Consider the following 26,926-nt stretch of genomic DNA (forward strand, 5'->3'; position numbering starts at 1 on the left):
TTTTTTCAAAAAGTTTTTTTTATTAATCAGTAAAAAATAGAAAAAAAATCACATTCTAAAATACAGGAAATATTCAGAGACTTTCATTAGGAAAAACAGGATACAAATCACAGAGTACCAGACTCTGGCCGTATATTATAATACATCTAGTCACGTGAAGGCTTTGGGGTATTCAGTGTTCACATTCGGTAGCAATCTAAATTTTGATTTTCTGAGGTGGAACCTTACGTGGTGTAAGAGTCATGTGACATTATGTATATCCATGGTACAGGAGCCAATGACAATGAGTGATATATTCTCAGAGGTAGGCGGTCCAGTTTTCATTATCTTATGGGGTTTGCGACCATATGTCAGATAGGTCATATTGGTGGGTCTGCTCCACCCTTCTCCAGGCCCTGGAATACAGACATCACCATTCTGCTGTTGAGCACACATATACCATCACTCCACTATGATCAGTTACAGGACCCTTTATGTCTGGACGGAGTTGGATGTCTAACCTGGAAGTTTCCTAGACTAAATGTCCTCCAGCCTTGCACATGCTCATCCATTCATCCGACCGTGGCGTACATGATTAATCTTGTGTTTGGTTCAAGACCGGTTGTTACAAAGAACCTGGCTTCATCAGACACGTGGTCAACTAATTTGGGGGAAAGTATACAGCGATGGAGCTTTCTGTTAGAACCTTACTATGGACACATGGGAGATCTGAGGACTTGTGCCCTTGGAAAAGTCCTCTATGGTTGGAGGGTCCAACCTTGATCTAATATACCACCATGACACACGTATTAAAATACCATCAATACACGGAATTTCTTGAAATGTTATACAGTTTACTATAGGATGACCAGCTCGTTATTATGGGCATATCCACTGAACCTGTAGGAACCTTTTTTGGGGGAATGTTGGACCATATGAGTAGAGGAATTTAAGTATAGGCACAATTTCAGTAGGGTTCAAGAAGACTGAACTTAAGGCAAGTGAAAGAGGTTGGTGGCAACTGCCGCCAAGGGCACTGATAAGTCTTACACGAATTGTAGTGGGATGTTCCTGTGGGTTCCTCAAGTTCTCCATAAAGTCAGATCTACACTACAAGATCAAGGAGGTATCACCCTGGCCATGCAACAGATGCCCATTGGTAATATAACAATGGACCTTTATACTTGTCCCCACGCCATTTACCAACAAATATTACCGATTGCTCACGAAACCCAATATAAAACGTTTTCATTGTGGACAAGATTAGAAATTTGTGCACATTTGTCCCTTAAGTGAAAAGCAATCAGATCTGTAAACTCTCGACAGGGTTCATACTGGAAGGACTGCAGGATGGGTTGTCCCTCGAATGTCATCTGCTTCCAGTACAGGTCACATGAGGGGGTAGCTGGCAAGGTTGGCAATGCCACAAGTATTGTTTCTATCTCTGGCCATCAGGATGTAGCCTTTATTGCCCCAGGTTTCACCCCAGCTGTAAAGATAACACATATAACACAATCAGCTATATAATCACATTGTCTACATCCTCTATAGAGCAAAGAAATTATTTTGCCGTGCCCCTTAAGAAGATGGAAATATAAATCTACAGCCATTTTCCAAACATGTAACACTATTTTTATGTTGCAGAGTTCCAGATCCCCTGCATAGACATAAATGATAAGATTCTAGCTTCCTGCAGTCACCACTTGGGGGAGCTAAATGCATACTGGTTGTATATTGAACTCAATGCTACACCAGTCTGCACCTTAAAGGGAAGCAGTCAGCTACTGTGAGCCATGTAAACTAATCTAAGGTGACCTGCTGAGTCCGAGGATGTAAGAATTATACATTCCCCTGGTGTCAGAGCTAAAACTGGCCACTGCAGTGCAATGAGTGATGGGCTAAGTAGTCCGCCGGGTATAAGTCTAGAATGAGAAGACTACTTAGCGCACCGCTCAGAGCTCTGACACTAGGGAAATGCTGGGGAAGGCAAGTATAAAACCTACATCCCCGGACTCAGCGGGTCAACTACTTTAAGTCCATAAGCTTAGCTCTGTAGGTGGCAGTCTCTTTCAGACTCCATAGTGGTGCTGCAGGTAGCCAGCAGCTTAGATGTTTTTTCTCATTTTTGCATTCCCAAAGCCACAACGTCTTTACCTTTATGTGGATATAGCCGTAAGAGCGCTTGTTGTTTGCGGGACAAGATGTATATAGTTTTGTATGTGGACTACTTTTGCACAATAAGAACACTTTCTTTAGATTTGCTTTTAGTCGCCGCATTCCAAGAGCTGTGACATTTTGTATTTTCCCATGAATGTTTTTGAACTTTTTTTCACATTTTACTGCAGTCCTGCTAAGGGACTCGAACCTCAGTTATTTCAGTTGTTCATAAAACACACTGCAATGCTAGACTTAGAGGCCATTGTTCGTGCGTGCAGAAAACGGAATGATGCGTAAACAGGCATGAACGACTGCCTGCCTATTGTGAATGTAGGTGGGCAGGTCAGGACGATCAGTGGTTCACTCTGCCTTCATTCACTGAACGATGCTCGTTCCTACGTAAGAGCACAGTAACGATCATTGCTGGGATGACCTATCGGGCATCTGCGTCCAACAGGCCATCGCATGTAAAAGGGCCCTTGGGCCTTTGACTGTCATACCCAGCTTCCCCAAAAATAAGAACAACCATGAAAATAAGCACTTCCCTGATTTTCTGGTTTTTTTTGGGGGGGGGCTTGAAATATAAGCCCTACCCTGAAAATAAACCCTATGCAAAAATAAGCCCTAGCTGCATTACATATATAAAAAAGGCATACTTACCTAGCAGGCTAGGTCCGGGTCCTCATGCAGCTGTCTGGGTCCTGCAGTCCTCATTCACCTACAGAAAATCACTTTCTGGTTACGGGATTCATAAATCCCACCTCCAGGAAGCGATGGCTCCGATTGACTCAGCAGTGCTCGACAACAAATCAATGTAGAGCTCAATGAACCAATGCGATGGCTGTGATTGGTTCATCGAGATGCAGGGGTCAGCATTGACTGCAGCATTTAAGGGGTTAAACAGGCAGGATAGGAGTTAGCTCCGATCTCAGCCATTAGAGCAGGAGCCCAGCTGTCATTACACAGCTGAGCTCCTACTACACAGCTGCAAGGTTCATAGAGCAGAAGAAGGTCTGTTACTGACCGCCGTGAAAAGACTAATTGCCGTCACTAAAGGGTTAATTACTTTATATAAAGTGTCTTTCACATTACACGTAGAGCTCCATGTCCCAGCATGCTCTGCCAGAGCGCTGACTTCTTTACCTGTTCTTTACGATCCAGTATTTGACTTTCTTCTGTGCTCCATAGCCGACGGCGAGGACGGCGTGGTTTATATCTTCTGTATTGCAGTTTTCATCATAGTAAACCCCTGGATGTAAGAAGAGAGAAGAATGTCAGGAAGATGGAAATTCCAATGCTTTATGGGAAAAATTCATTCATTTCTGTCTACTTCTGTTTTTAACCCCTTCACAGCACAGCTGTTTTTCATTTTCGCATTTTCTTCCCCACTTTCAAATTAGTAACTTTCTTTTCTTTCCAGGGACTCATCTACACGAAGGATTGTTGTTTGTGGGATGACATCAGAGCTTGAGGCAGCAACTAAAGTAATAAATGGAATAGGCGGACTACAAGACCCAGAGAAGTTATCAAAATTGGGATTATTTCTTTAGAAAAAAGACAGCTGAGGGGCGCTCTAATAACTATGTATAGATATATCAGGGGTCAGTACAGAGATCTCTCCCACCATCTATTATACCCAGGACTGTAACAAGGGGGCGCTCTAATAACTGTGTATAGTATATCAGGGGTCAGTACAGAGATCTCTCCCATCATGTATTTATACCCAGGACTGTAACAAGGGGGCGCTCTAATAACTATGTATAGATATATCAGGGGTCAGTACAGAGATCTCTCCCATCATCTATTATACCCAGGACTGTAACAAGGGGGCGCTCTAATAACTATGTATAGATATATCAGGAGACAATACAGAGATCTCTCCCATCATCAATTATACCCAGGACTGTAACAAGGGGGCGCTCTAATAACTATGTATAATATATCAGGGGTCAGTACAGAGATCTCTCCCATCATCTATTATACCCAGGACTGTAAGAAGGGGGCACTCTAATAACTATGTATAGATATATCAGGGGTCAGTACAGAGATCTCTCCCATCATCTATTATACCCAGGACTGTAACAAGGGGGCGCTCTAATAACTATGTATAATATATCAGGGGTCAGCACAGAGATCCCTCCCATCATCTATTATACCCAGGACTGTAACAAGGGGGCGCTCTAATAACTATGTATAGATATATCAGGGGTCAGTACAGAGATCTCTCCCATCATCTATTATACCCAGCACTGTACCAAGGGGGCGCTCTAATAACTATGTATAGAGATATCAGGGGTCAGTACAGAGATGTCTCCTATTATCTATTATACTCAGGACTGTAACAAGGGGCGCTCTAATAACTATGTATAGATATATCAGGGTCAGTACAAAGATCTCTCTCATCATCTATAATACCCAGGGCTGTAACAAGGGGGCGCTCTAATAACTATGCATAATATATCAGGGGTCAGTACACAGATCTCTCCCATCATCTATTATATCCAGGACTGTAACAAGGGGGCGCTCTAATAACTATGTACAGATATATCAGGGGTCGGTACAGAGATCTCTCCTATCATCTATTATACCCAGGAATGTAACAAGGGGGCGCTCTAATAACTATGTATAGATATATCAGGGGTCAGTACAGAGATCTCTCCATCATCTATTTATACCCAGGACTGTAACAAGGGGGCGCTCTAATAACTATGTATAATATATCAGAGGTCGGTACAGAGATCTCTCCCATCATCTATTATACCAGGACTGTAACAAGGGTGCACTCTAATAACTATGTATAGATATATCAGGGGTCAGTACAGAGATCTCTCCCATCATCTATTATACCCAGGACTGTAACAAGGGGGCGCTCTAATAGCTATGTATAGATATATCAGAGGTCAGTACAGAGATCTCTCCCATCACCTATTATACCCAGGACTGTAACAAGGGGGCGCTCTAATAACTATGTATAATATATTAGGGGTCAGTACAGAGATCTCTCCCATCATCTATTATACCAGGACTGTAACAAGGGGGCGCTCTAATAACTATGTATAATATATTAGGGGTCAGTACAGAGATCTCTCCCATCATCTATTATACCCAGGACTGTAACAAGGGGGCGCTCTAATAACTATGTATAATATATTAGGGGTCAGTACAGAGATCTCTCCCATCATCTATTATACCAGGACTGTAACAAGGGGGCGCTCTAATAACTATGTATAATATATTAGGGGTCAGTACAGAGATCTCTCCCATCATCTATTATACCCAGGACTGTAACAAGGGGGCGCTCTAATAACTATGTATAATATATTAGGGGTCAGTACAGAGATCTCTCCCATCATCTATTATACCCAGGACTGTAACAAGGGGGCGCTCTAATAACTATGTATAATATATTAGGGGTCAGTACAGAGATCTCTCCCATCATCTATTATACCAGGACTGTAACAAGGGGGCGCTCTAATAACTATGTATAATATATTAGGGGTCAGTACAGAGATCTCTCCCATCATCTATTATACCCAGGACTGTAACAAGGGGGCGCTCTAATAACTATGTATAATATATCAGGGGTCAGTACAGAGATCTCTCCCATCATCTATTATACCCAGGACTGTAACAAGGGGGTGCTCTAATAACTATGTATAGATATATCAGGGGTCAGTACAGAGATCTCTCCCATCATCTATTATACCCAGGACTGTAACAAGGGGGCGCTCTAATAGCTATGTATAGATATATCAGAGGTCAGTACAGAGATCTCTCCCATCATCTATTATACCCAGGACTGTAACAAGGGGGCGCTCTAATAACTATGTATAATATATTAGGGGTCAGTACAGAGATCTCTCCCATCATCTATTATACCAGGACTGTAACAAGGGGGCGCTCTAATAACTATGTATAATATATTAGGGGTCAGTACAGAGATCTCTCCCATCATCTATTATACCCAGGACTGTAACAAGGGGGCGCTCTAATAACTATGTATAATATATCAGGGGTCAGTACAGAGATCTCTCCCATCATCTATTATACCCAGGACTGTAACAAGGGGGTGCTCTAATAACTGTGTATAGATATATCAGGGGTCAGTACAGAGATCTCTCCCATCATCTATTATACCTAGGACTGTAACAAGAGGGTGCTCTAATAACTATGTATAGATATATCAGGGGTCAGTACAGAGATCTCTCCCATCATCTATTATACCCAGCACTGTAACAAGGGGGTGCTCCAATAACTATGTATAGATATATCAGGGGTCAGTACAGAGATCTCTCCCATCATCTATTATACTCAGGACTGTAACAAGGGGGCGCTCTAATAACTATGTATAATATATCAGGGGTCAGTACAGAGATCTCTCCCATCATCTATTATATCCAGGACTGTAACAAGGGGGCGCTCTCTACATATAGAGGAAAGAAGGTTTCTACATGAGATAGGGGGTTCTTTACTGTAAGAGCAGTGACACTGTGGAACTCTCTGCCTGAGGATCTGGTGATGGAGAACTCACTGAGAGAGTATAAGGAATTTTTTCCCTTAAATGAGGAAAATTGGCTTCTACCTCATTGGGGTTTTTTGCGTTTCTCTGGATCAACATGGACAGAGGTCTTTTTTCAGCTATATTATTATGTCAAAGAGAAAAACACAATTTTGCCCCTTTTGGGGGGTGGGGTTCTTAACTGTGTTTATTGTGCAGTACAAACGATACATTCTCTTTAGTCTGTCGGTCAGTGCGATTACAGCTTTACCAAATTTATATTGTTTTCTGTACGTCTTAAAAAAATAAAATACCTTTTTGTAAAAAAAAAATTGTTTTCATTCGGCAACTTTTACCATCCATAGCTTTTGTTTTTCCATCAATGGGACGGTGTGGAGCTCGTTATATACGGGGCAAGCTGTAGTTTCTATTGGTTCCATTTTGGGATACAAACGACTTTTTGATCACTTTTTCTTCACTTTTTTTCTTTGACCAATAAAGTCCAACTCTGGCATTTTTCTGATGGTGTTCGTGGGGCAATAATGTGATGGTTTAGTAAGTTAGCCTTTTACAGACACGGCGGTACCAATTATGTTAATTTTAAAAAAAAATTAATCGATGCAACACCTAGGAAAATATTTTTTTTAACTTTACTAATAATTAAAAACATCTGTACTGATCTTATTTTTGGCTATTTTCTTTTCGTCCCAGTAGGGGGCTAGAACTGGCGATTGTTTGATCGCATGTACAATGTATTGCAAACTTTAGACAGTATGGTTTTAATAGGAAGCAATCCATGGGAGGCTGAGGACCTTTAGGACTTTTTAACAGGCCTTATAACATGACTAGCGATATAAGCCAAACCAGAATCCCCCTATACATCGAGCTATTTGGGGGATCTTCTTTCCCCTCATCGGTGCACAGTAGGGTTCCGGTTGGCTATGTTAGAGCCCTTCAAGGTGAGTCTGGAGAGGTAACAGTTCTCCTTGTGGAGAGCAGCACAGGTGAGAGCAGCAGGAGGGTGTAAGTAGTCTTAGAGGCCAAGCAAGGCTCCCAACCAGAATCCTACTGTACACGGATGAGGGGCAAGAACCCCCAAAGTACTGACTGTACATGGGTACTCCGATTTGTCCTCCATCCCTAGTTATGTTGCAAGGCCTTTTAAAACGTTGGATATTGAGTCAAAAGGTAGTTATCTTCCAATAGGTGGCGCTGTGGAAGATTATTCTGTCACTCATTTGCATGGCTTTATCCCAGGAAGCATTGCACAGCCTATAAGACTCCCTATACCCTCATGGTACTCTCCACAAGGAGAAACATTATCTACCCCAGACTCATGCTATTGGCCTCTCAAAACCATGCTGTGTGGTGATGAGGGTCAATAACCTCAAGGCAGCTGTCTGTAGGTGAGTACTCTGCTTTACATCTCCAATCATGTTACAGGGGCTGGTAAAAGTTGACCCATAGAGTAGCCATCATTCCAATAGGTGGCGCTGTGGAGGATTAGTCCATCAGTGATTTGCATAGCTTTTCCCCAGGAAGCATTGCATGGCCTATAAGACTCCCTACGCCCTTCTAGGACTTCTTTCTCAAAGAGAGCTACTTTGCATACCTTTTTTCCCAGGTAGCATTGCACTATACAGTCCATACTAGGTACATCTGCACATCAGATTCTAAGGAGTCATACCTTTACTGTAAAATTGAAAAGTTGAAAGGGAGGCATCGATGCCTACAGACACGGGCCCGACAGTGCCCACTGCCTTCTTCAGCTCCTTCTCGCTTCCTTGCTGCACTTCCTTGTAAGACTTACATTTGGCGGCTTTGCCCGCAGTGCTGTAGTTACAGGACTGATCCTACGATGCAAAATACAAAAAGCTCAAACATAATAAAAATAGAAGTACACAATTTCACATTTTCATCGTGAGGCCCACCAGGCCAACATGGCAGTCGTGTATTAAATGGGCCGGCACGAGTCTGGCAGCACCAAACCCTGATTGTGCGGAAAATACACAGGAAGTGACGAGCAGGAGATCTGAAAGTAAGTGATGCAGGAGAACGGAAAACAATACTTAATGGGACTGTACAGGACCATAAAAAATAACTATCTTCCAAAAACAGCGCCACTAGTGTCCACGGGTTGTGCGTGGTATTGCAGCTCATCCCTATTTACTTCATTGAAGCCAAGATAAAAAACCAGATACAACCCGTATACAAATGTGGCATCGCTTAGGCAAGAAAGCAGCCATGTTTCTTTTTAATCCTATACAACCCCTTTAAAGGAAAGCGCCGTAATTCGGTTTACTTATTATGTATAGATTTAGACTTATTTGATGTTTGTAGGGGGAATGAAAAAGTTAAGAGCTGTTCCAGGATTTTAACTACTAATGACCCATCCTCAGAATAGCTCATCAGTAGTTGATAAATGGGAACCACCACTTGGGATCCCCACTGATCAGATGATTGTTCTGCCTGCAGTCAGGGGAGAAGGTTAATATACCGCGTCACTCCAGCTGAAATCAATGGGAACGATGCCTCCTGTTACACTTCTGGCTCCTCAATATGGTCAGAGTCGAACGTCCAGTGTAATAGGAGGCTGCGCGCTTCCATTGATTTCAGCTGGAGTGAAGCCGTCTATTACACTTTCAGTGCTGACCAGCGATTAGCAGATCGATGGGGATCCCAATCAGCGGGTCCTGTCAATCAACTACTGATGACCTGTCCTCGGGATAGGTTAGTAGCTGCAGTGCCGGAATACCCCCTTATCTTTGGAGAAGTCCGATAAATGCTAGAATGGTAGAGTTGGAAGGGACCTCCAAGGTCATTATGTCCTCCGGGGTCATCGGGTCCGACCCCCCGCTCAGTGCAGGATTCACTAAATCATCCCAGACAGATATTTGTCCAGCCTTTGTTTGAACATTTCCATTGAAGGAGAACTCCCCACCTCCCGTGGCAACCTGTTCCACCCATTGATCCCCCTCACTGTCTAAAATCTAATCTGTGTCTCCTCCCTTTCAGTTTCATCCCATTGCTTCTAGTCTTTCCTGGTGTACATCCCCAGGCCTACATGCTGGGTGGGTCAAACGTGTCTGATGGACAAATGGTAGGGCACATTTCGACCCATACCTGTTTAGATAAAGGAGGCGAGATGTAGCATGCAGTGCACTACTGTTTGGGTTATTGTGGTGAGGATAGCAAGCATGTGAAACAGTGAGTGCAGCTCTGGAGTATAATACAGAATGTAACTCTATAATATCTATATAATCGGCTGTACACTGGTGGACATACTCCTTAAGTATGCAAATTTGTCTTCAATGGCTTTGGAAAGCTGAGTGACAACCCCTGTGAGAGCTGTAATGTTACTCACCTACCCCAAAAACGGATATAATAATGACCACCCTGTACAGACAAACTATGTTCACCAGCTGTACTTACCTCCCCAATATAAGGATAGGCCGCCTCTGAGTCAATGCCTTTATTATCTTGCACATACTCAAAGGCGTTGGTCATGTAACCTCCACCACATCCATCATTCTTCGAGACACAATCTACAAGGTTCTGGGGGCTGAGGACAACCAGCTTTTTAGTCTTTTTCTTGAGTTGCCCCTCTAAAGCCCCCACGGAGCTAAAAGCCCAACACGACCCACAGGAACCCTGAAGAGGAAGCAATGATAAAATACTAAATATATGATAAAGCATTTTATTGAAGGTTGTTCAGAGAGTGCTAAACTGATGGCCTAAGGGGCCTTGTTGTCCTACCTGGTTCCTGACTGGTGTAACATAACCTTTTTTCCTATAGTCAACGGAGTCGGGGAGAGTGTGCATCCCATCCTCATCATCATCGGCGGTCATGTTCCTGGCTCTATTTCGGGGTGGAACCTTCAGACCTGTCATTGTCCTTGCGACTTCTTCACTTGTCTAAAAGGTAATGAAACTTTGAATGAATGGTATAGGTGTTACTCCACGGTGACCATACATCAGACTTGGCATTGACTTCAATGCGAAACTAACAGAAGGAACCAATGAGAGAAACGGAAGGAGAGTGCAGGGTCTATGCAATCATCTGAAGTCTGGCTGACCGTGACTGAATGGTAGCATCATAGCTGATGTAACTTATTAGGAGTGTGTTGGGAGGGGTATCAGCACCTAAGAGGTGAGTGAGGAGACTTATAAGGCCATGCATGCTCCTCTGGGAAATATATGTAAATAAGGAAGATGGAACAGTATCTCTGCAGCGCCACCTATTGGATGGCAGCATTCCTGCAAATCAGTGTCCGCCTCTTTATACAGGTCTATGCCACAATGATTGAGAATTGAAAACTGCATACTGATGAGGGACAAGAACCCCGAAACAGCTGTCTGTGTATGGATTTTGGCTTGTTTTTTTCCTTATTTGCACTTGTTAGGAGTCTAGCACACAATGATAGAAGAATTATGCGTCTATCATAAGCCCCTTCAAAAGGCAAAATCAGTCCCCAGATAGCAGGCCACACAAGAGTCAGCGGTATCGTAGTATCGACTACGTTGTGGATTTCAGTTCAAGTCAATAATTCACTTTTGTGACATCGATTTACTATCCGCTTCAAACCATGGTGTGTGAACATAAGAAGCAAGTCCTCACCCATATGCCCTGCCTTTAATCCGCGAGAGACTGTTCACATATCGTGGATTCAGAGTGGATTTTACGTAGCAGAGATCTGCACGAAACTTCACAGCATTAAGTGTGGATTTTGACGCAAATCCACAGCAAACTTCACCACTTCAGTTGAAGGTGTGGAATCTTCTGTGGGTCCTCAGTAAAATTTGCACCAAGTCCACTGCATGCGAATGCGCCCACAGGGTATGTTCACATGTAGTGTCAGAAGGACGCAGATTTTGATACATTTTTTACAGTATGTGAACATACCCTTAGGAGAGCTTTTTGGGTTTGTACAGCGTTTACTTTGTCTCTTCAAATGTTGGGGTGAAATCCGAACCAAAATCATGTTTTGTGCAGATTTTGATACTCTGCTCTCCATTCAGTGGCAGATTTTGGTGTGGATCAGCACCAAAATCTGCAGGGAAGTGGAAGGCAGTGAGTCGAGCCGAGACGTGGAGGAGAGCTGTCCCCAATTGACCTAAAAAGTGAGTTGTCACCAATCAGCCTTGTGTGTTATATGTTACTGGTGGAAAGATTCCTCTGATATCCAACTAGCCATAGTAGAAGTAAGAATATGTGCAATGTGTCCATGCGGCACATGAGCACCACGCTCAGCACGGACACAGGGTGACGTTCACACTACTGCAGGAGTCTGAAAGCCAGTGTGTAAAGGCCGTGTGGCACAAGAGCCCCACGCTCAGCACGGCGCAGAATATCATACACACTGTGGGAAATCAAGAAAACACCACACTATGCAGATCAGTAGCACCACTCTAGGGGGGAAGGAAGCCTGGCCCTAACCTATCAGGGAGGCGACGGGTCCCTGCCTAAAGAGGAGTCATCGCCTCGATAGAGGTGGCCCCACTGTCTTCTTCCTGGGCCCTGATTGTCCCTAAAGAAAACCCCTGGAGAGATGAACTGACTCCAACAAGCAAGAACAATAAGGGAAACCAAAATACAACTGATAGCAAACAACAGCACTTATCTGTATACGTTGCAATTCACCCAGCCTAGAGGAACACGAAACTCTAGCCTTTACTCTAGGGCAGGGGTCCCCAACCACTGGTCCGCGGACCGGGGTCGGGCCGTTATGTGCTTAGCGCCGGTCCGCGGCACCGCCGGGAACTTTTCTTCTAAACACAAGGCCCGCTGACTCGTGTTATGTGGTCCGCGGCGTGCCGATGCCGCTCACCACTGAAGCGATGGTAATCGCGCTGATCCCGGCGCACACTGACGTCAGTGTGCCGCCAGGATCATCCTCCCCGAGTCCCCTGCTCATTAGTTTCGCAGGAGAGGACTCGGGGAGGAAGTGTGTCGGGCTGCACACTAACGTCAGGGCAAGCAGAGAAAGAGCGACGCTGACAGCAGGGAGGAGGTAAGTATATGGGTTGGGGGGTGCTTATTACTAGGGGGGTCTGTTTATTTCTGGGGGAGCTGCTTACTACTGGGGGGGGCTGCTTATTAGTGGGGGGGGGCTGCTAATTACTGGGGGGGACTGCCTATTACTAAGGGGTGGGGGCTGCCTGTTACGGGGGGGGCTGCTTATTACTGGGGGGCTGCTTACTACTGGGGGGGCTGCTTATTACTGGGGGGGGCTGCGTAATACTGGGGGGGTGCGTATTACTGGGGGGGTGCGTATTACTGGGAGGGCTGCTTATTACTGGGGGGGTCCATTACTGGGGGAGGGAGATAAATTATATGCTGCCCTATGTGTGTGCTTGGGGGGGAGGGGAGATAAATTATATGCTGCCCTATGTGTGTGCTTGGGGTGGGGGGGGGGGATAAATTATATGATGTCCTATGTGTGTGCTGGGGGGGGGGGAGATAAATTATATGATGCCCTATGTGTGTGCTGGGGGGGGGGGGAGATAAATTATATGCTGCCCTATGTGTGTGCTCGGGGGGATAGACTATATACTGCCCTATGTGTGTGCTGCCAGGCCAGGGGGGAGGGGGATATATTACACTGCCCTATGTGTGTACTGCCAGGACATTCTAAATGTCATAATTAAATAAGTATGCACTAAACTCCAACCCCCTTCATAACCCCGCCCCATATAACTAAAGACCCGCCCATGTCCCGCCCAACCCTGCCGGGCCTTGTAAAAATGGTCTTGCTTGAAGCCGGTCCCTGGTGCCAAAAAGGTTGGGGACCACTGCTCTAGGGAACTGAATAAGCAGTGTTGAGTAAAGAGAGGTGAGACTATATAGCTCTCCACACCTGAGGACTGGCAGAGCAATTAGAGAACCACACCCCCAACCTTCCCCCAGAAATGACTAATAGTCAGTATGCACCATGCAGCATCATGAGACAACAACCAGCAGTCTCTGCACATACTGCATTAACCCTTTACCTGCCTAACCAGGCGACAGGTTTTGGCCTGCATCGAGGCCACCATGCCACCATGCTGTCGCGACTGACAAGCCGTGACAGGCATCCTTTGGGTCTTCACTCACTTGATCTGCATAGAGACTATTTAGGAAACATCATGAGACGTCATCTCCACACCTCCCTTACGTAAGCTCTTGGCGGCAACCTACCATATCTCCCAATTGGTTCATAGCCAGCTCGTAGGTGTGTAGCCCCTGAGAATACTCCAAGTTGTGGTGGATGATTAACTTGTAGTTCTTCTCCCAGATTAAGCGCCTCATGACCTCATCAATCTGTAAACAATAGATGGAACTGATTAACACATCAAGAAGTTTCCGAATGGTAAGACAACTTTCGCAAATTGTATAGTAACAGCTACTGGGACGACCACTTGTCATTTATGTCATTTTTAAACAGCTTTTCTCGTAATTATAGCCCACATAGTACCGTCATATACTGCCAAGATAATACCACCATATAGTGCTTCAATAATATGCAGTACCCAGATAATACTCCCATCAGGACAACCCTATTATGGCTTATGGATGTCATATGTGGGGGTCATTCTGCTCAGGAAGCCCCTCCAGAGCAGAGAGGCGCTGCATGGGAGGCCACCGTTCTCCTTGTTATATCTTTATGCCGAGCCTTTCATATAAGTTGTTACCTTTCCATTGTATTGCCTCTGATACGTTCTTTTCCATTGCTCCCATTCTGAGTCCAATGCGTCATCCCAGAGCTGGCCAGCGCTCGCCAATGGAAGAACCAAGAGCACGAGGTAGAGGATCATTATGCTGCAGAGAGACATAATACCGTCATATAGTGTCAAGATAATAATGCCGTATACAATACCATCATAGAGTGCTCAGATAAGACATGATTTAGATCTTTTGGTCGCGCACATTTGGAGGTCTGTGATATTATAGTATCTTCTTGTAATTCTGAAGGACAAATGGTAGATAGTGGCGGAGCAAAAGTAGCACCAAAAACTTTTTCTGAACCAGCATCAGTCCAAAATTTCTAAAGGGGGGTATTAGTAATATCAGCCATTTGGTCCCCATTTACTAATGAGTGGGGTCATAAAGAAAGCATTATTGCTAATTGGGGGCATGTATACTATGTGTGGGTCACTATAAGTAGCACGTACTGTGTGGGGTATGACAGGTGGCATTATTACTATCTTGAGTACTATAGAAGGGGTATATAACATAGGAAGGGTGTTGGGAAAGCAAGGAGTCAAAAATGTCTGTGTGTCAAATTCTGCAGAGACAAGTTGTGGCTTGGAGAAGTTGTCATGGTGGTCTGGGCCAGAAACAGAAAAAAAGAGGAACAACTCCAGTCAGAGAGAACATCACGCGTGGTCACTGGATATAATGGTACTGTAATCACTTATATGATCTGCAAAGTGCCTGTGTAGAACTGTTATCTACCATTATAAGGTCACTGTATGCGCTGCTACAGATTTACTGATGCATGCTTTGTGGCACATTGCAAAGAGGCCCACCAAGACTCTGTTGTCCAAAGGCCCGCAAAAACTGGAGCCAGCCTTGCACATTTGCCCGACTGCTCGTCAAACACAAAAAAATAACTTTAACACAAAGGGGATTAAGGCCCATGATACCCGTACGTGCTCTCACCTAGCATGGCAGCTCTGTAGTAGGCTGCAGGGGCATAGCTATAGGGGATGCAGGGGTAGCAGTCACTACCGGGCCCTGGAGCCTTAGGGGGCCCAAACACCCCTCTATCATATAAGAGAATACCAGAATTATAAATAGCGCATAGATGGTTGGGGGACCATGTTACAGATTTTGCATTGTAGCCTCCTACATTTAGCCTCTGCCTAATCTTTTAAGGTTCTAGTGCAGCTTCCCATAGGCTAACCCGGGACACATGACATACACTGAGGAGCTGGGAGGGCAAGATGCTGGCTTGTCATGGCGGCACTTACTAGGCTCCTTCCTAGAGGGACACACATAGCCAGGGCAGCGCTGGGCCTTTCCCGGACACCCCTGACATGGGGATGCCCAATAAGCAGGGTAAGGCCGCCTGCAGATGGCCGGGTTGGATCCCCTGCGAGAAATCTCCCAGCAGGATCCGACCCGCTCCCCTGCAGGGACCAGTGCGTCTCTCACCTTCTCCCGTGGCTCCGGCTCTGTGATGTGCCGGCTGCCGGCCAGCTGGCGCATGCGCAGAGCAGAGCCAGGGCGCTGGGAGTGACATTTTTGCGAGACCCGCACAGAAATAGAACATGCCGCGATTTGTTTTCCGTGTGTATTTTAACATGGGCAAATCACGGCTGTCTGCATAGGATTGCATTTTGTAATGCAATCCTATGCAGGTGGGCAGGGGCGGAAATTCTGCGGGAAATCCCACCGCAGAATTTCCGCCCGTGTGCAGAGGGCCTAACAGGTGTAGAAAGATTTGTCACGAGTGACGCCACCGTTCCGGTACCCCCCGGCATGACCATTGGAGGGGAAAATAAATGAGCCACAGACAGTTTAAGTACCTCAGGTCCCCGGGAACGGTCAGGGCCTGGAAATAACTTTACTGGGAACTTCAGCAATACAAGGCACACTAGTGCAGGTAAGACAGAAGATTTGAGGTCAGGGAGGAAACTCAGGAAGACAGCGGTAATGCAGTTCGCGTTATCGGTCAGGCACCGCTCCTGGAAGGGGAACACTCCAGAGGAGAATAGGGGTAGGGTCACTCCACAGACTCTCAGTTGGACAAGTAGCTCCACCAGCAGTCCCAGACTTAGGGACGCGGGAATGTGCAAAACAGACAATCGTGTACCTCTGCACTAGGCCTTGACAGACTGGCTCTCTGCTCACTCTCTCTGGAGCTCACTTACTATCCATTGTGAGGGATTAGTGTTTAGGATCGGTAGCAACCTGGGCACAAGCAGTCAGAGACAGTGACACATGGGATAAAGTCTTTAGTCCAGGCTTTGCCTGGTTTTATTTCCAAGCAAACAAAAGCAAAATACAGGCCTTTACATCAGGCAAACATAACGTAAATCCTGCTCGTCTGAGCACTTACTATACATGTAGCGTCCCTGTCTACACACTGGTAACCAAATAGCTCCTGCACACAGCCAGCCAGGACTCTCAGACCTGCAAAGGTCTCAGCTCTTCCCCTGGCCTTGTAGGCCCAGGCTTTATATGGCCTGGTACCAGCCCCACCTGGTACGTGGGAGTGACCATCCCACCCTTCACTTTGGTCACCCCAGGAAAAGCCGGCCCGGATTATGCGGCTTGGAGCTGCTTACATACTACAGCGTGTTAGTGGCTTAATGCTACTAACACTATACTGCCGGCTTCCTTCACCGAGCCCAGGCTGCTCGGTGGCATGCATCTGCCCAGGCGCTCCCCAAGGCAGAATAGGAGAGCATCCTAGGCGATATATACCTGCCCTCCAGCACCTTGCCGGTCACCGTCTCACACCATGCAGATTCTCGCACTCGTGAAACCTCTCCTCTTCTTCCATCTTCAACACATGAGGGCTGAAGGTGCCCCCATGTCCCTTTGTGTTTTCTACCAGCTCTAGAAAATAGACCCCTCTTCACGCCATCAAACACTCACTTTTATAACCTCTCTCATACCACGTGACAGGGTAGAATTGATACATTTACAGTCTCCATGCATTGCGGACACTTAACCCATCACACGCTGCAGCTGTGCAATACATATAACAGAATGACAGGACATTTTGCACAGTGCATCAAGCCAAGACATTACATGTATGACATTATGGAGGGGTCAGGAAAGCATGTACTGGGCCAATGCCCCCATCTACTAGTGTTGCATCAATGGGCTTCTAAAGAGACCAAACAATACAGAGGAAAGTTGTGTGAAGGTCTCAATGCTGAGTTTTTGCACTCGGGCCCCTGAGCCTTTACCTACGGCTCCGTTGAGCTGAATGGCCCGTGCAGGCAATGACATAAAGATGATACCTGAAGGAGCCTGTGCAGCAGCACACGGAGGTTGAGCACTGTCATACAGTCTCCATGCACACAACTTTGCCTCGTGTATAAGCCCTAAAGGTAATTTTATGTATTTTTCTATAACCATCTGGAATATTGCATATCCCCTATCTGTCAGCTACCACAAATGCCTAAAAGGAGTAATAATATACCGTAATTTTCTCTTGACCTAAGTATCAAGAGGACTGATATTCAAAACCGGTCAACATCGAAAGGTGATGTACTTATTACAGTCTCTACACTTACAGCACCGCCATCTTTTCTTCCATATCTCCTTCATCCCCCTCCCCCACCATAAAATAACGCACACCTATAAAAGCGATTAAACTGCATCTTACCTCCCAGCACAGAAGTTGTTTGTCTGGTTAGCTTAATCTCCTGGGCACTTTCTTGGCTGGCGCAAAGAAAGCAGATGCATTTATGATGCCAGCCCTAATAGTCGCACTGAATGACCCGCACAAGGAAATGGTAGTTCAGAGACCTTTGCTCTGCAGCAGAGCGCTTTCAGTTGCAGAGAGAAGTGAGAAGATCTGCAGACGTTCTCTATGAATCAGGAGTCACGAGGAGCGCTGCTCTTGTGGGTTGTCCACAGCTGGTTATACTTATACAAATGCAAAAAAAAGTAAAAAAAAAAACGCCTCTAAATTCCTAGTAAGAGCAAAAATGAAGATCAGGCTTCAGTTCCTCCGCTCTCCTGGCTGACGTGAGCGAAAACATGACATGACTCTGGCGTAGCGGAAAGCTCATTGGCCCTGTTGCAAAAGTTAGTTTGATCCCCAAAAACTTTTTCTTTATGTTTGCAGCCCGTCCGAGCGGCATCTATGGCTCTGATGCTACACAGAAATGTGCGGGGTTTTGCACGGACCGATTTAATACAGGATGTGACTCGGGATCAGTTGATCTCTCCTATATACTATTACTGTATGGTGCGGACATTTCTCAGAATGCAAGTTACCAAAGCAGAAATTTCCTGCCTTTCTCATCCTGACCTACAGTACTGTTATCACACTAGGGGCGCATCTGAGCCCTTTCTTATTCTTCCAAAGCTTTTAGCATAAGGAAATTCCTGCATACAAGACTCGTGACGGTTCACCCTACCGGTCCTGTTGGTATTGTCACACCCAAATGTGGCTATACACACAAACAATGTGTATCTTGCCAACAGTAAAAAAATGTCACCAGGCAACTCTTGTTGGAACTCAACCATATACTCAAAGTTTCAACTGTCTTTCTACAACTTGGCTTAATAATTAACCCCCTTAGTAACCCAGAACATACATTTACACTTTTCACTCCCTTCTCAGCCCTAAACCGTAGCCCCCTGTAATGGATCTCAGTGCCGAAGAGTTGGCTGCTTACTTCAAAAAATAACTTCCCAATCCCAGACTAGCCCTGACCCTAGTCTTGTCAGCACTGCATCTAGCTCCTGCTCACTGTCTGTACTCAGACCAACGACAGAGGAAGAAGCCGCCAAATTGCTCTCCTCTGCTCGCTCCACCACCTGACCTAGCGACCCCCTCCCCTCACACCTCCTCCGTTCCTTCTCCCCAGTGGTCATCTCTCATCTCACCACTATATTCAACCTCTCTCTGACCTCTGGCATCTTTCCCTCTTCTTTCAAACACGCCATCATATCCCCACTGCTAAAGTAGCCAACTCTTGATGCAATTGATGCTGCCAACTATGGACCCATGTCTAATCTCCTCTTCATCTCCAAACTACTAGAACGCCTAGTTTACTCCCGACTTGTAAGCTACCTATCAGAGCACTCTCTCCTAGACCCCCTACAGTCTGGCTTCCGACCCCAACACTCGACAGAAACTGCCCTACAAGGGTATCCAATGACCTACTGACAGCCAAATCGAGGGGCAATTACTCCCTACTGATCCTCCTCGACCTCTCCGCAGCATTTGACACAGCTCACCACAAACTGCACCTTAGTATGCTTTGCTCCATGGGCCTAAAGGACACTGCCCTCTCCTGGTTCTCCTCTTACCTATCTGACCGGTCTTTCAGTGTCTCCTTTGCTGGCTCTACCTCCCCTCCTCTTCCCCTTGCTGTTGGGGTCCCCCAGGGCTCTGTCCTCGGCCCCCTTCTTTTCTCTATCTACACAGCCCCTATTGGACAAACCATCAGGAGATTTGGCCTCCAATACCCCCTGTATGCTGATGACACCCAGCTATACACCTCTGCCCGTGACATCTCTGCACCTTTACTCCAAAACATCACCGACTGTCTGCTGTCTCTGACACCATGTCCTCTCTACCTAAAACTAAACCTCTCTAAAACTGACCTGCTGGTATTTCCGCCCTCCACTAACCGACCTCCTCCTGACATCTCCATCTCAGTGTGTGGCGCCACCATAACTCCCAGCACGCCCGCTGCCTTGGGGTCACATTTGACTTTGATCTCTCTTTTACCTACATCCAATCTCTGGCCCGAACATGTCAGCCGCACCTCAAGAACATCGCAAGAATCCGCTCTTTTCTCACCATGGACGCGCTAAAAACGCTTACTGTTGCCCTCATCCACTCCCGGCTCAACTATTGCAACTCGTTGCTGATCGGCCTCCCCTGCAGCAGACTCTACCCTCTCCAATCCATCCTGAATGCGGCAGCCAGGCTCATCTTCCTGTCCAGCCGCTACACGGACGCCTCTGCCCTGTGCCGGTCACTGCACTGGCTGCCCGTTACATACAGAATTCAATTTAAACTTACTACCTTCATCCACAAAGCCCTCCACAGTGCAGCGCCCCCCTATATTGTATCCCTCATCCACAGCACAGCGCCCCCCTATATTGTATCCCTCATCCACAGTGCAGCGCCCCTTATATTGTATCCCTCATCCACAGCGCAGCGCCCCCCTATATCGCCTCCCTCATCTCAATCCATCACCCAGCCCGGGCTCTCCGCTCTGCTAACGAAACCAGACTGAGCGCCCCTTTAATTCGAACTTCTCACTCCCGCCTCCAAGACTTCTCCAGAGCAGCACCGGTCCTCTGGAACGCACTACCAAAGGCTACCCGAGCAATCCAGGACTCGCAGAACTTCAGGCGTGCTCTAAAATCGTACCTCTTCAGGGAGGCATACCACATTCCCTAAACAAACCCCTCTGTGCCTGATAACATGCTCCCTGACCTACTGACTGCAATCCCTGCTAGCCATCATAAACCGCTCCTGCAGTCATACTGTTTCTGCCGTCACACGGCCAAATGTCTGACCATTGTCTATGTGTATAGCATCCCTCACTCTCCACCCCGCCATACCGTGCACATCTCCAGCCCCTTTACCTTCTGTATCACCCCACTATTCGTAGTATGTAAGCTCGTTGGAGCAGGACCCGCACCCCTACTGTTTCCATCAACTGATTACTATGTAACCGTGGTTCTGTAATGTTTGTACTTTTGTCTTTCTGTACCCCCTGTCTATGTAAGCGCTGCGGAATATATTGGCGCTATACAAATAAGGATTATTATTATTATACTGGGGGCCGCTGTGGGGTGTCACTATTATACTGGGGGCCACTGTGGGGTGTCACTATTACACTGGAGGCCGCTGTGGCGTGTCACTATTATATGGGGGGCCGCTGTGGGGTGTCACTATTATACTAGGGGCCGCTGTGGGATGTCACTATTATACTGGGGGCCGCTGTGGGATGTCACTATTACACTGGGGGCCGCTGTGGGGTGTCACTATTACACTGGAGGCCGCTGTGGCGTGTCACTATTATATGGGGGGCCGCTGTGGGGTGTCACTATTACTACTGGAGGCCACTGTGGGGTGTCACTATTAGTACTCAGGCCGCTCTATGGGGTGTCACTATTACCACTGGGGCCACTCTGTGGGGTGTTACAATTATACGGGGGCCGCTGTGGGGTGTCACTATTATACGTGGGGCTGCTGTGGGACGACATTATTACTACTGGGGGCCGCTGTGGGATGTCATTATTACTACTGGGGGCCGCTATGGGATGTCGCTATTACTACTGGGGGCCGCTGTGGGATGTCATTATTACTACTTGGGGCCGCTGTGGGGTGTCACTATTACTACTGGGGCTGCTCTGTAAGGTGTCACTATTACCACTGGTGCCGCTTTGTGGGGTGTTACTATTATACGGGGGGCCGCTGTATTGTGTCACTATTATATGTGGGGCCGCTGTGAGGTGTCACTATTACTACTTGGGGCTGCTCTGTGAGGTGTCACTATTATACTGGGGGCCGCTGTGGGATGTCACTATTGTACTAGGGGTCGCTGTGGGGTGTCACTATTATACTGGGGGCCGTTGTGGGATGTCACTATTATACTGGGGGTCGCTGTGGGATGTCACTATTATACTGGGGGCGCTGTGGGGGTCACTATTATACTGCGGGCCGCTGTGGGATGTCACTATTATACTGGGGGCCGCTGTGGGATGTCACTATTATACTGGGGGCCGTTGTGGGATGTCACTATTATACTGGGGGTCGCTGTGGGATGTCACTATTATACTGGGGGCCGCTGTGGGTGTCACTATTATACTGGGGGCCGCTGTGGGATGTCACTATTATACTGGGGGTCGCTGTGGGGTGTCACTATTATACTGGGGGCCGCTGTGGGATGTCACTATTATACTGGGGGCCGCTGTGGGATGTCAGTATTATACTGGGGGCCGCTATGGGATGTCACTATTATACTGGGGGCCACTGTGGGATGTCACTATTATACTGGGGGCCGCTGTGGGATGTCACTATTACTACTGGGGGCCGCTCTGTGGGGTGTCACTATTACTACTGGGGCCGCTCTGTGGCGTGTCACTATTATACTGGCTCCCTGTTGCTGAGTGTCCTCCACGGTGCTTGGGCTGTCTGCCTGCAGTGGGGGCCATTGTATGAACGCCTTCTGACCAGCCGGCGGGGAAGGACCTTGAATCTAAGGCTTAGTGGGCTGCCAGGACTTCCAGCCCATCCAGCTCTGCAGCCAATCACTTACAGGGGGCACCAGTGGGGTACTTCCTGGTGGCGTCAAGATACACCAGTACCGTCAGCATTACTACTGGGGACTGCTGTGTGGTGTCACCATTACCATTGGGGCCGCTGGGGGGTGGAGGTCCCTATTACTGCCGGGGCCGCTAGGGGTGGGGTCACTATTACTGCTAGGGCCGCTAGTGGGGGTCAGTATTACTGCTGGGGCCGCTGGAGGGAGGGGGGTCACTTTACCACTGGGGTGTATTTACATGTGGCAGAAATGGGCAGGGCTGTTTCAAAATAAACAGGGTGCAGATTTTGACTGCTTTTTTGGAAATGCTGCAGAATTTTCCCCAGTAATCCCCGCTGAGGACATTCTGCAGCATTTCCGGATCCAAAAAGCAGTCAAAATCTGCTCCCTATCTATTTTGAAGCGGCCCTGTCCTTTTTAGAACTACAGGGGTGAAATCATACGTGGTGATAAGCCCCGCACCTTGACGTGTTGGCATAAATAAGTGGGTTTTGGGTTGCAGTTTGGGCACTCGGTCTCTTAGGTTCGCCATCACTGCCCTATAGGGTTATAAGGTGTAGTGTACATAGTGCAGTGTTTGGTACATTGCTGCAGCCCGGACCGAGGCAATGCTCCCAGATGTTCCGTCGTGTTCTGATGGTTATGGCGTATGACATTACAGTGTGAAAGACATGGAAACGGCAAACACCACTTTATGTTCTGCAACACTCAAGTACTATGTGCCCTCCTATGGAGTGCTAAGCCAACATCTCTTAAGTCAAATTTAGTTGTTTAACCCCTTCATGATGCGGCCCTTTTCTTTTTCCTATTTTCGTTTTTTCCTCCCCCCTTAAAAAAATCGTAACTCCTTTATTTATCCATCGCCGTCGCTGTATGAGGGCTTGTTGTTTTTTGCGGGACGAGTTGTAGTTTCATTGGTGCTATTTAATCTACCTTATAATGTACTGAAAAACTTTCTAAGTGGAGTAAAATGAAAAAAAAAACGACATTCCGCCATCTTTCAGTGCGTCTTGTTTCTACAGCGCACAAACTTCAACAAAAGCGACATGATCACTTTACTCTACGGGTCGGTACGATTACCGCGATACCAAACTTGTAGAGTTTTTTTACTATGCTACTCTTTTTTTTTTTTTCAAAGACATTTAATTTTTTTCCGTTATTTTCTGCGGTCATTTTGTGCGCGCGATAACATTTTTATTTTTCCATCGACGTAGTTCGGCGATGGCTAGTTTTTTGCGGGATGTCCTGTAGTTTCCGTTAGTACTAATTTGGAATACGTACGACTTTTTGATCGCTTTTTATTGCGTTTTTTCTGGGAGACAGGATGACTGAAAAAGTGCATTTCTGGCGTTCTTTATTTTTTTTTTCGGACGACGTTCACCGTGCGCGGTAAATAATGCACTACTTTCATAGATCGGACATTTATGGACGCGGCGATACCAAATATGTATTTTTATCTTATTATTTAGACTTTTTAAATTATAGATATGGCAAAAAGGGGGGTGATTTAAACTTTTCTTACTTTTTTTTTTTACAATTAAAAAAACTTTATTGCTCTTATTTTCACTTTTCTTTTAAGCCCCCCTGGGGGACTACAATATGCGATACTTTGATCGCTCCTGTAGTATGACGTAATGCTATAGCATTACGTCATACTGCTATTTGACAGGCAGCCTATCAAGCCACCCCACGGGGATGGCTTGATAGGTAATCTCTCAAGGTAGCCATGGGGCCTTTCAGAAGGCCTTAGTCAGCCATAACACCTGCACAGCTCCCCCGATCTCACCACGCGGGGGCCGTACGGGACCCCCGAACAGCGTTCGGGGGCTTCAAATGCCGCTGTCAGAATTCATAGCCGCGAACGGCCGATTGCGGCTATTGCCCGCTGGTAAATAGCTGACGCCGGCGCTGTATGTCATAAACCCAACTACTGCAGATAGGGGGCAGCACTAGACCCTTATGTGCCCCACAGGATTGTACTGGGAAACAAGTATTAAAGTCCAGGATATATAATTAGCGCGTCCGCAGATCCTCGTGTCTCTTTATTGTGGTTCCCAACGCCGTGCAAAATGAGCAGCAATTCTTCGGTTCCTGAGAAAACATTCTGAGGAAGTGAAAGTGTTGCTGCTCATTTTTGTACCGCCGTAGACACCACAATGCAGAGAAGCACGAAGGTCTGCCGGCTCGGTAATAGTACCGCCTGCGTCACATCCAGCCCGCGGGCTCGTTCTCACGGGAGTATGCAGGATTGGCCAGTGAAAGCTTACGGTATTCTCTGCGGTTTTGGGGCGTATTCGTGGTTTTACGCTCATATTACTTTGGTATTCATGGAGTGTTTCATCCACACACAAATAAAAACGAGAAGGCGCAATGGCGGTAGAATGCGCCGATCGCCTCTTCTACATGCTGGTTTATCTGTGCCACCATGGCTGCCAATTCCAGTGTCATGAGTGGAAAATGAAATCTATGTGCATGGGTAATACGCAGGTAATACGCGGGTGATAAGCAGGTAATCTGGGGTAATACGCAGGTAATACGTGGGTGATAAGCAGGTAATCTGGGGTGATAAGCAGGTAATCTGGGGTGATAAGCAGTAATTCGCAGGCAATCAAATACATTTCCATACGCAGTTCACTCACATTTGCAAGTAGGAATTGCATGATCTAATTTGCAACATATTACACGCGAGGGAGCCCATTGTTCTCTATAGGCGCGTAATCAATGCCGCCCATACACAATTACATTGCATATGGGCGGCGTGTAAACGTGTCGTTGTGAAGCAACATAGCGGGAAATTTAAACAAAAAAAACAAACGTGGGCTGCACACAATACAGTTTGGCTACCACACACGGCGATAGGCCCGGTCACCACCGGCTCCACAGCGGTAAATCACTGCGGGAATCACACAACGTTTTACGCTTACGGACGAGTGCGCCGGGACTAACTGAGGTTTCACTCTAGCACCGCCTGCTGAACTCACAAAGGACCCTGGACTGCCCCCTGGTGTTTGCATCTCAGGCGATGCTGTTCACACAGAGCCCTTAACTCTTCCCCCAACTTTTGCGCTCTGTACGGTAAGTTTACGAACGCAGAAGCCGGGGGAGTCCAGGCCCCGTGTGAGCAGGCTGTGTCCGGTAAGGAAACGCCAGGGAGGATAAGGATGGAGTCCAGCGGGTGCCATCCAGAATGGAATATTAGTTCATTGAAAGCGCTGGCTGTGTCCAGGCCGGTGATTACACTTTGGGGGTGACTTACTACTGGGGGTCACTGAAGGGGACGCTATTACTACCGGGGCAGCTAAATGGGTAGACTATTACTGCTGAGGCCTGTTAATGGGGGGCACTATTACTACCGTGTTCACTAACAGGGGTCCCTATTACTACTGGGGGCACTATTATTATTGGGGCCACTAAGGGGGGCACAATTACTAGTTGGGGCAACTAGAATAACGGAGTAAAAAACATACGTCGTGATCATCCACGCCCCCTTTACATTAGTCGGTCCGCCAGGACTTAACTGTGTCCCCATGATTAGCAGTCCTTCCACCTCCCTCCTTCCTCCCTACATACACATGCGCCCCTACACTTAAGAAGCGCACCCCCGCGAGGATCTCACTCCTGCATTACCCACGTGTGCGCAATAATGTAATGGTACATACACATGCCTCATCATACAACCCCCTACATGTAGCGGCTCGTAGGATGCGCGATGCACCCAGTGTTTGCACGGGAGAAGCTATGGAACATCGGATGCACCGGAGTCAAGGAAAAGACAGAAAAGCTAGCCGGTGGAGACATATTCCAAGTTTAGCTATGGGACCCTTATGGTTACTTGTTTTGCTGCTGCCATCAGGGGGCAGCCTAATGGTGGTGGCAGCAGCGCTCGCATATATATATATATAGGATGCTGAGGGATGGGACAGCTCAGCTCCTGATCAGCTGCACAAGGAGGGAGAAGATAGTAAAGTCCTACCTGGAGATGAGAAGGTTCCCTCTTCTGCCTCGCTGTATCCGCTGCTGCACTGTTATATGGGCTGATCCCTTCCAGGAAGTTCAGTGGGGAATTCTGGGCAGCTGGAGAGAACAGATATTACAGTAACGAGAGGCGGAAGACACGGAACAGACATGTAATAAACCACATGATAAAGGAAGGAGGGGGGAGATTTGCCGAAAACATCAAAAGTGTAACACAATCCAGAAGGTTTCCAGTTGTTTCAGGATAGGTGTGATATGATATGTGATATGCGCATATATACTGACTTGGTGGGGAGTTAGTTCTTATGCATAGCAGAATATGAACAATCTATGTTGTAGTGTAAAGCATGGGGGATA

At 46.8% G+C, this 26,926-nt stretch overlaps 1 protein-coding gene across 2 annotated transcripts; it reads right to left on the minus strand.

The window, feature by feature from the left end:
- LOC136633449 (cathepsin K-like) lies at positions 1-26,670 on the minus strand. Of its 2 annotated transcripts, none has more exons than XM_066609196.1 (8): positions 26,568-26,670; positions 14,306-14,432; positions 13,812-13,934; positions 10,391-10,549; positions 10,067-10,285; positions 8,322-8,487; positions 3,280-3,385; positions 1-1,468 (listed from the first exon to the last, which is right to left on the minus strand). In XM_066609196.1, exons 2-8 carry the CDS (start codon positions 14,426-14,428, stop codon positions 1,369-1,371), a joined length of 996 nt encoding a protein of 331 aa, XP_066465293.1. In that variant the 5' UTR covers positions 14,429-14,432; positions 26,568-26,670; the 3' UTR covers positions 1-1,368. The 2 variants fall into 2 exon arrangements, with proteins under 2 accessions (XP_066465293.1, XP_066465292.1); XM_066609195.1 differs by lacking the exon at positions 26,568-26,670 and adding an exon at positions 17,959-18,202.
- Between the last annotated feature and the right edge of the window lie 256 nt (positions 26,671-26,926).

This window comes from Eleutherodactylus coqui, chromosome 6, assembly GCF_035609145.1.
Source record: "Eleutherodactylus coqui strain aEleCoq1 chromosome 6, aEleCoq1.hap1, whole genome shotgun sequence".
NCBI lineage: Eukaryota > Metazoa > Chordata > Amphibia > Anura > Eleutherodactylidae > Eleutherodactylus > Eleutherodactylus coqui.

What these genes read in the sequence shown, in the direction of transcription:
- LOC136633449 (XM_066609196.1), bottom strand. Translation starts at nt 14,428, where the DNA reads ATGATCCTCTACCTCGTGCTCTTGGTTCTTCCATTGGCGAGCGCTGGC. An exon ending in AGAGGCAATACAATGGAAAG is followed by an intron (nt 13,935 to 14,305) that starts GTAACAACTTAT and finishes TATTGTTTACAG; the next exon opens with ATTGATGAGGTCATGAGGCG. An exon ending in TACTGGATCGTAAAGAACAG is followed by an intron (nt 1,469 to 3,279) that starts GTAAAGAAGTCA and finishes TTATCTTTACAG; the next exon opens with CTGGGGTGAAACCTGGGGCA.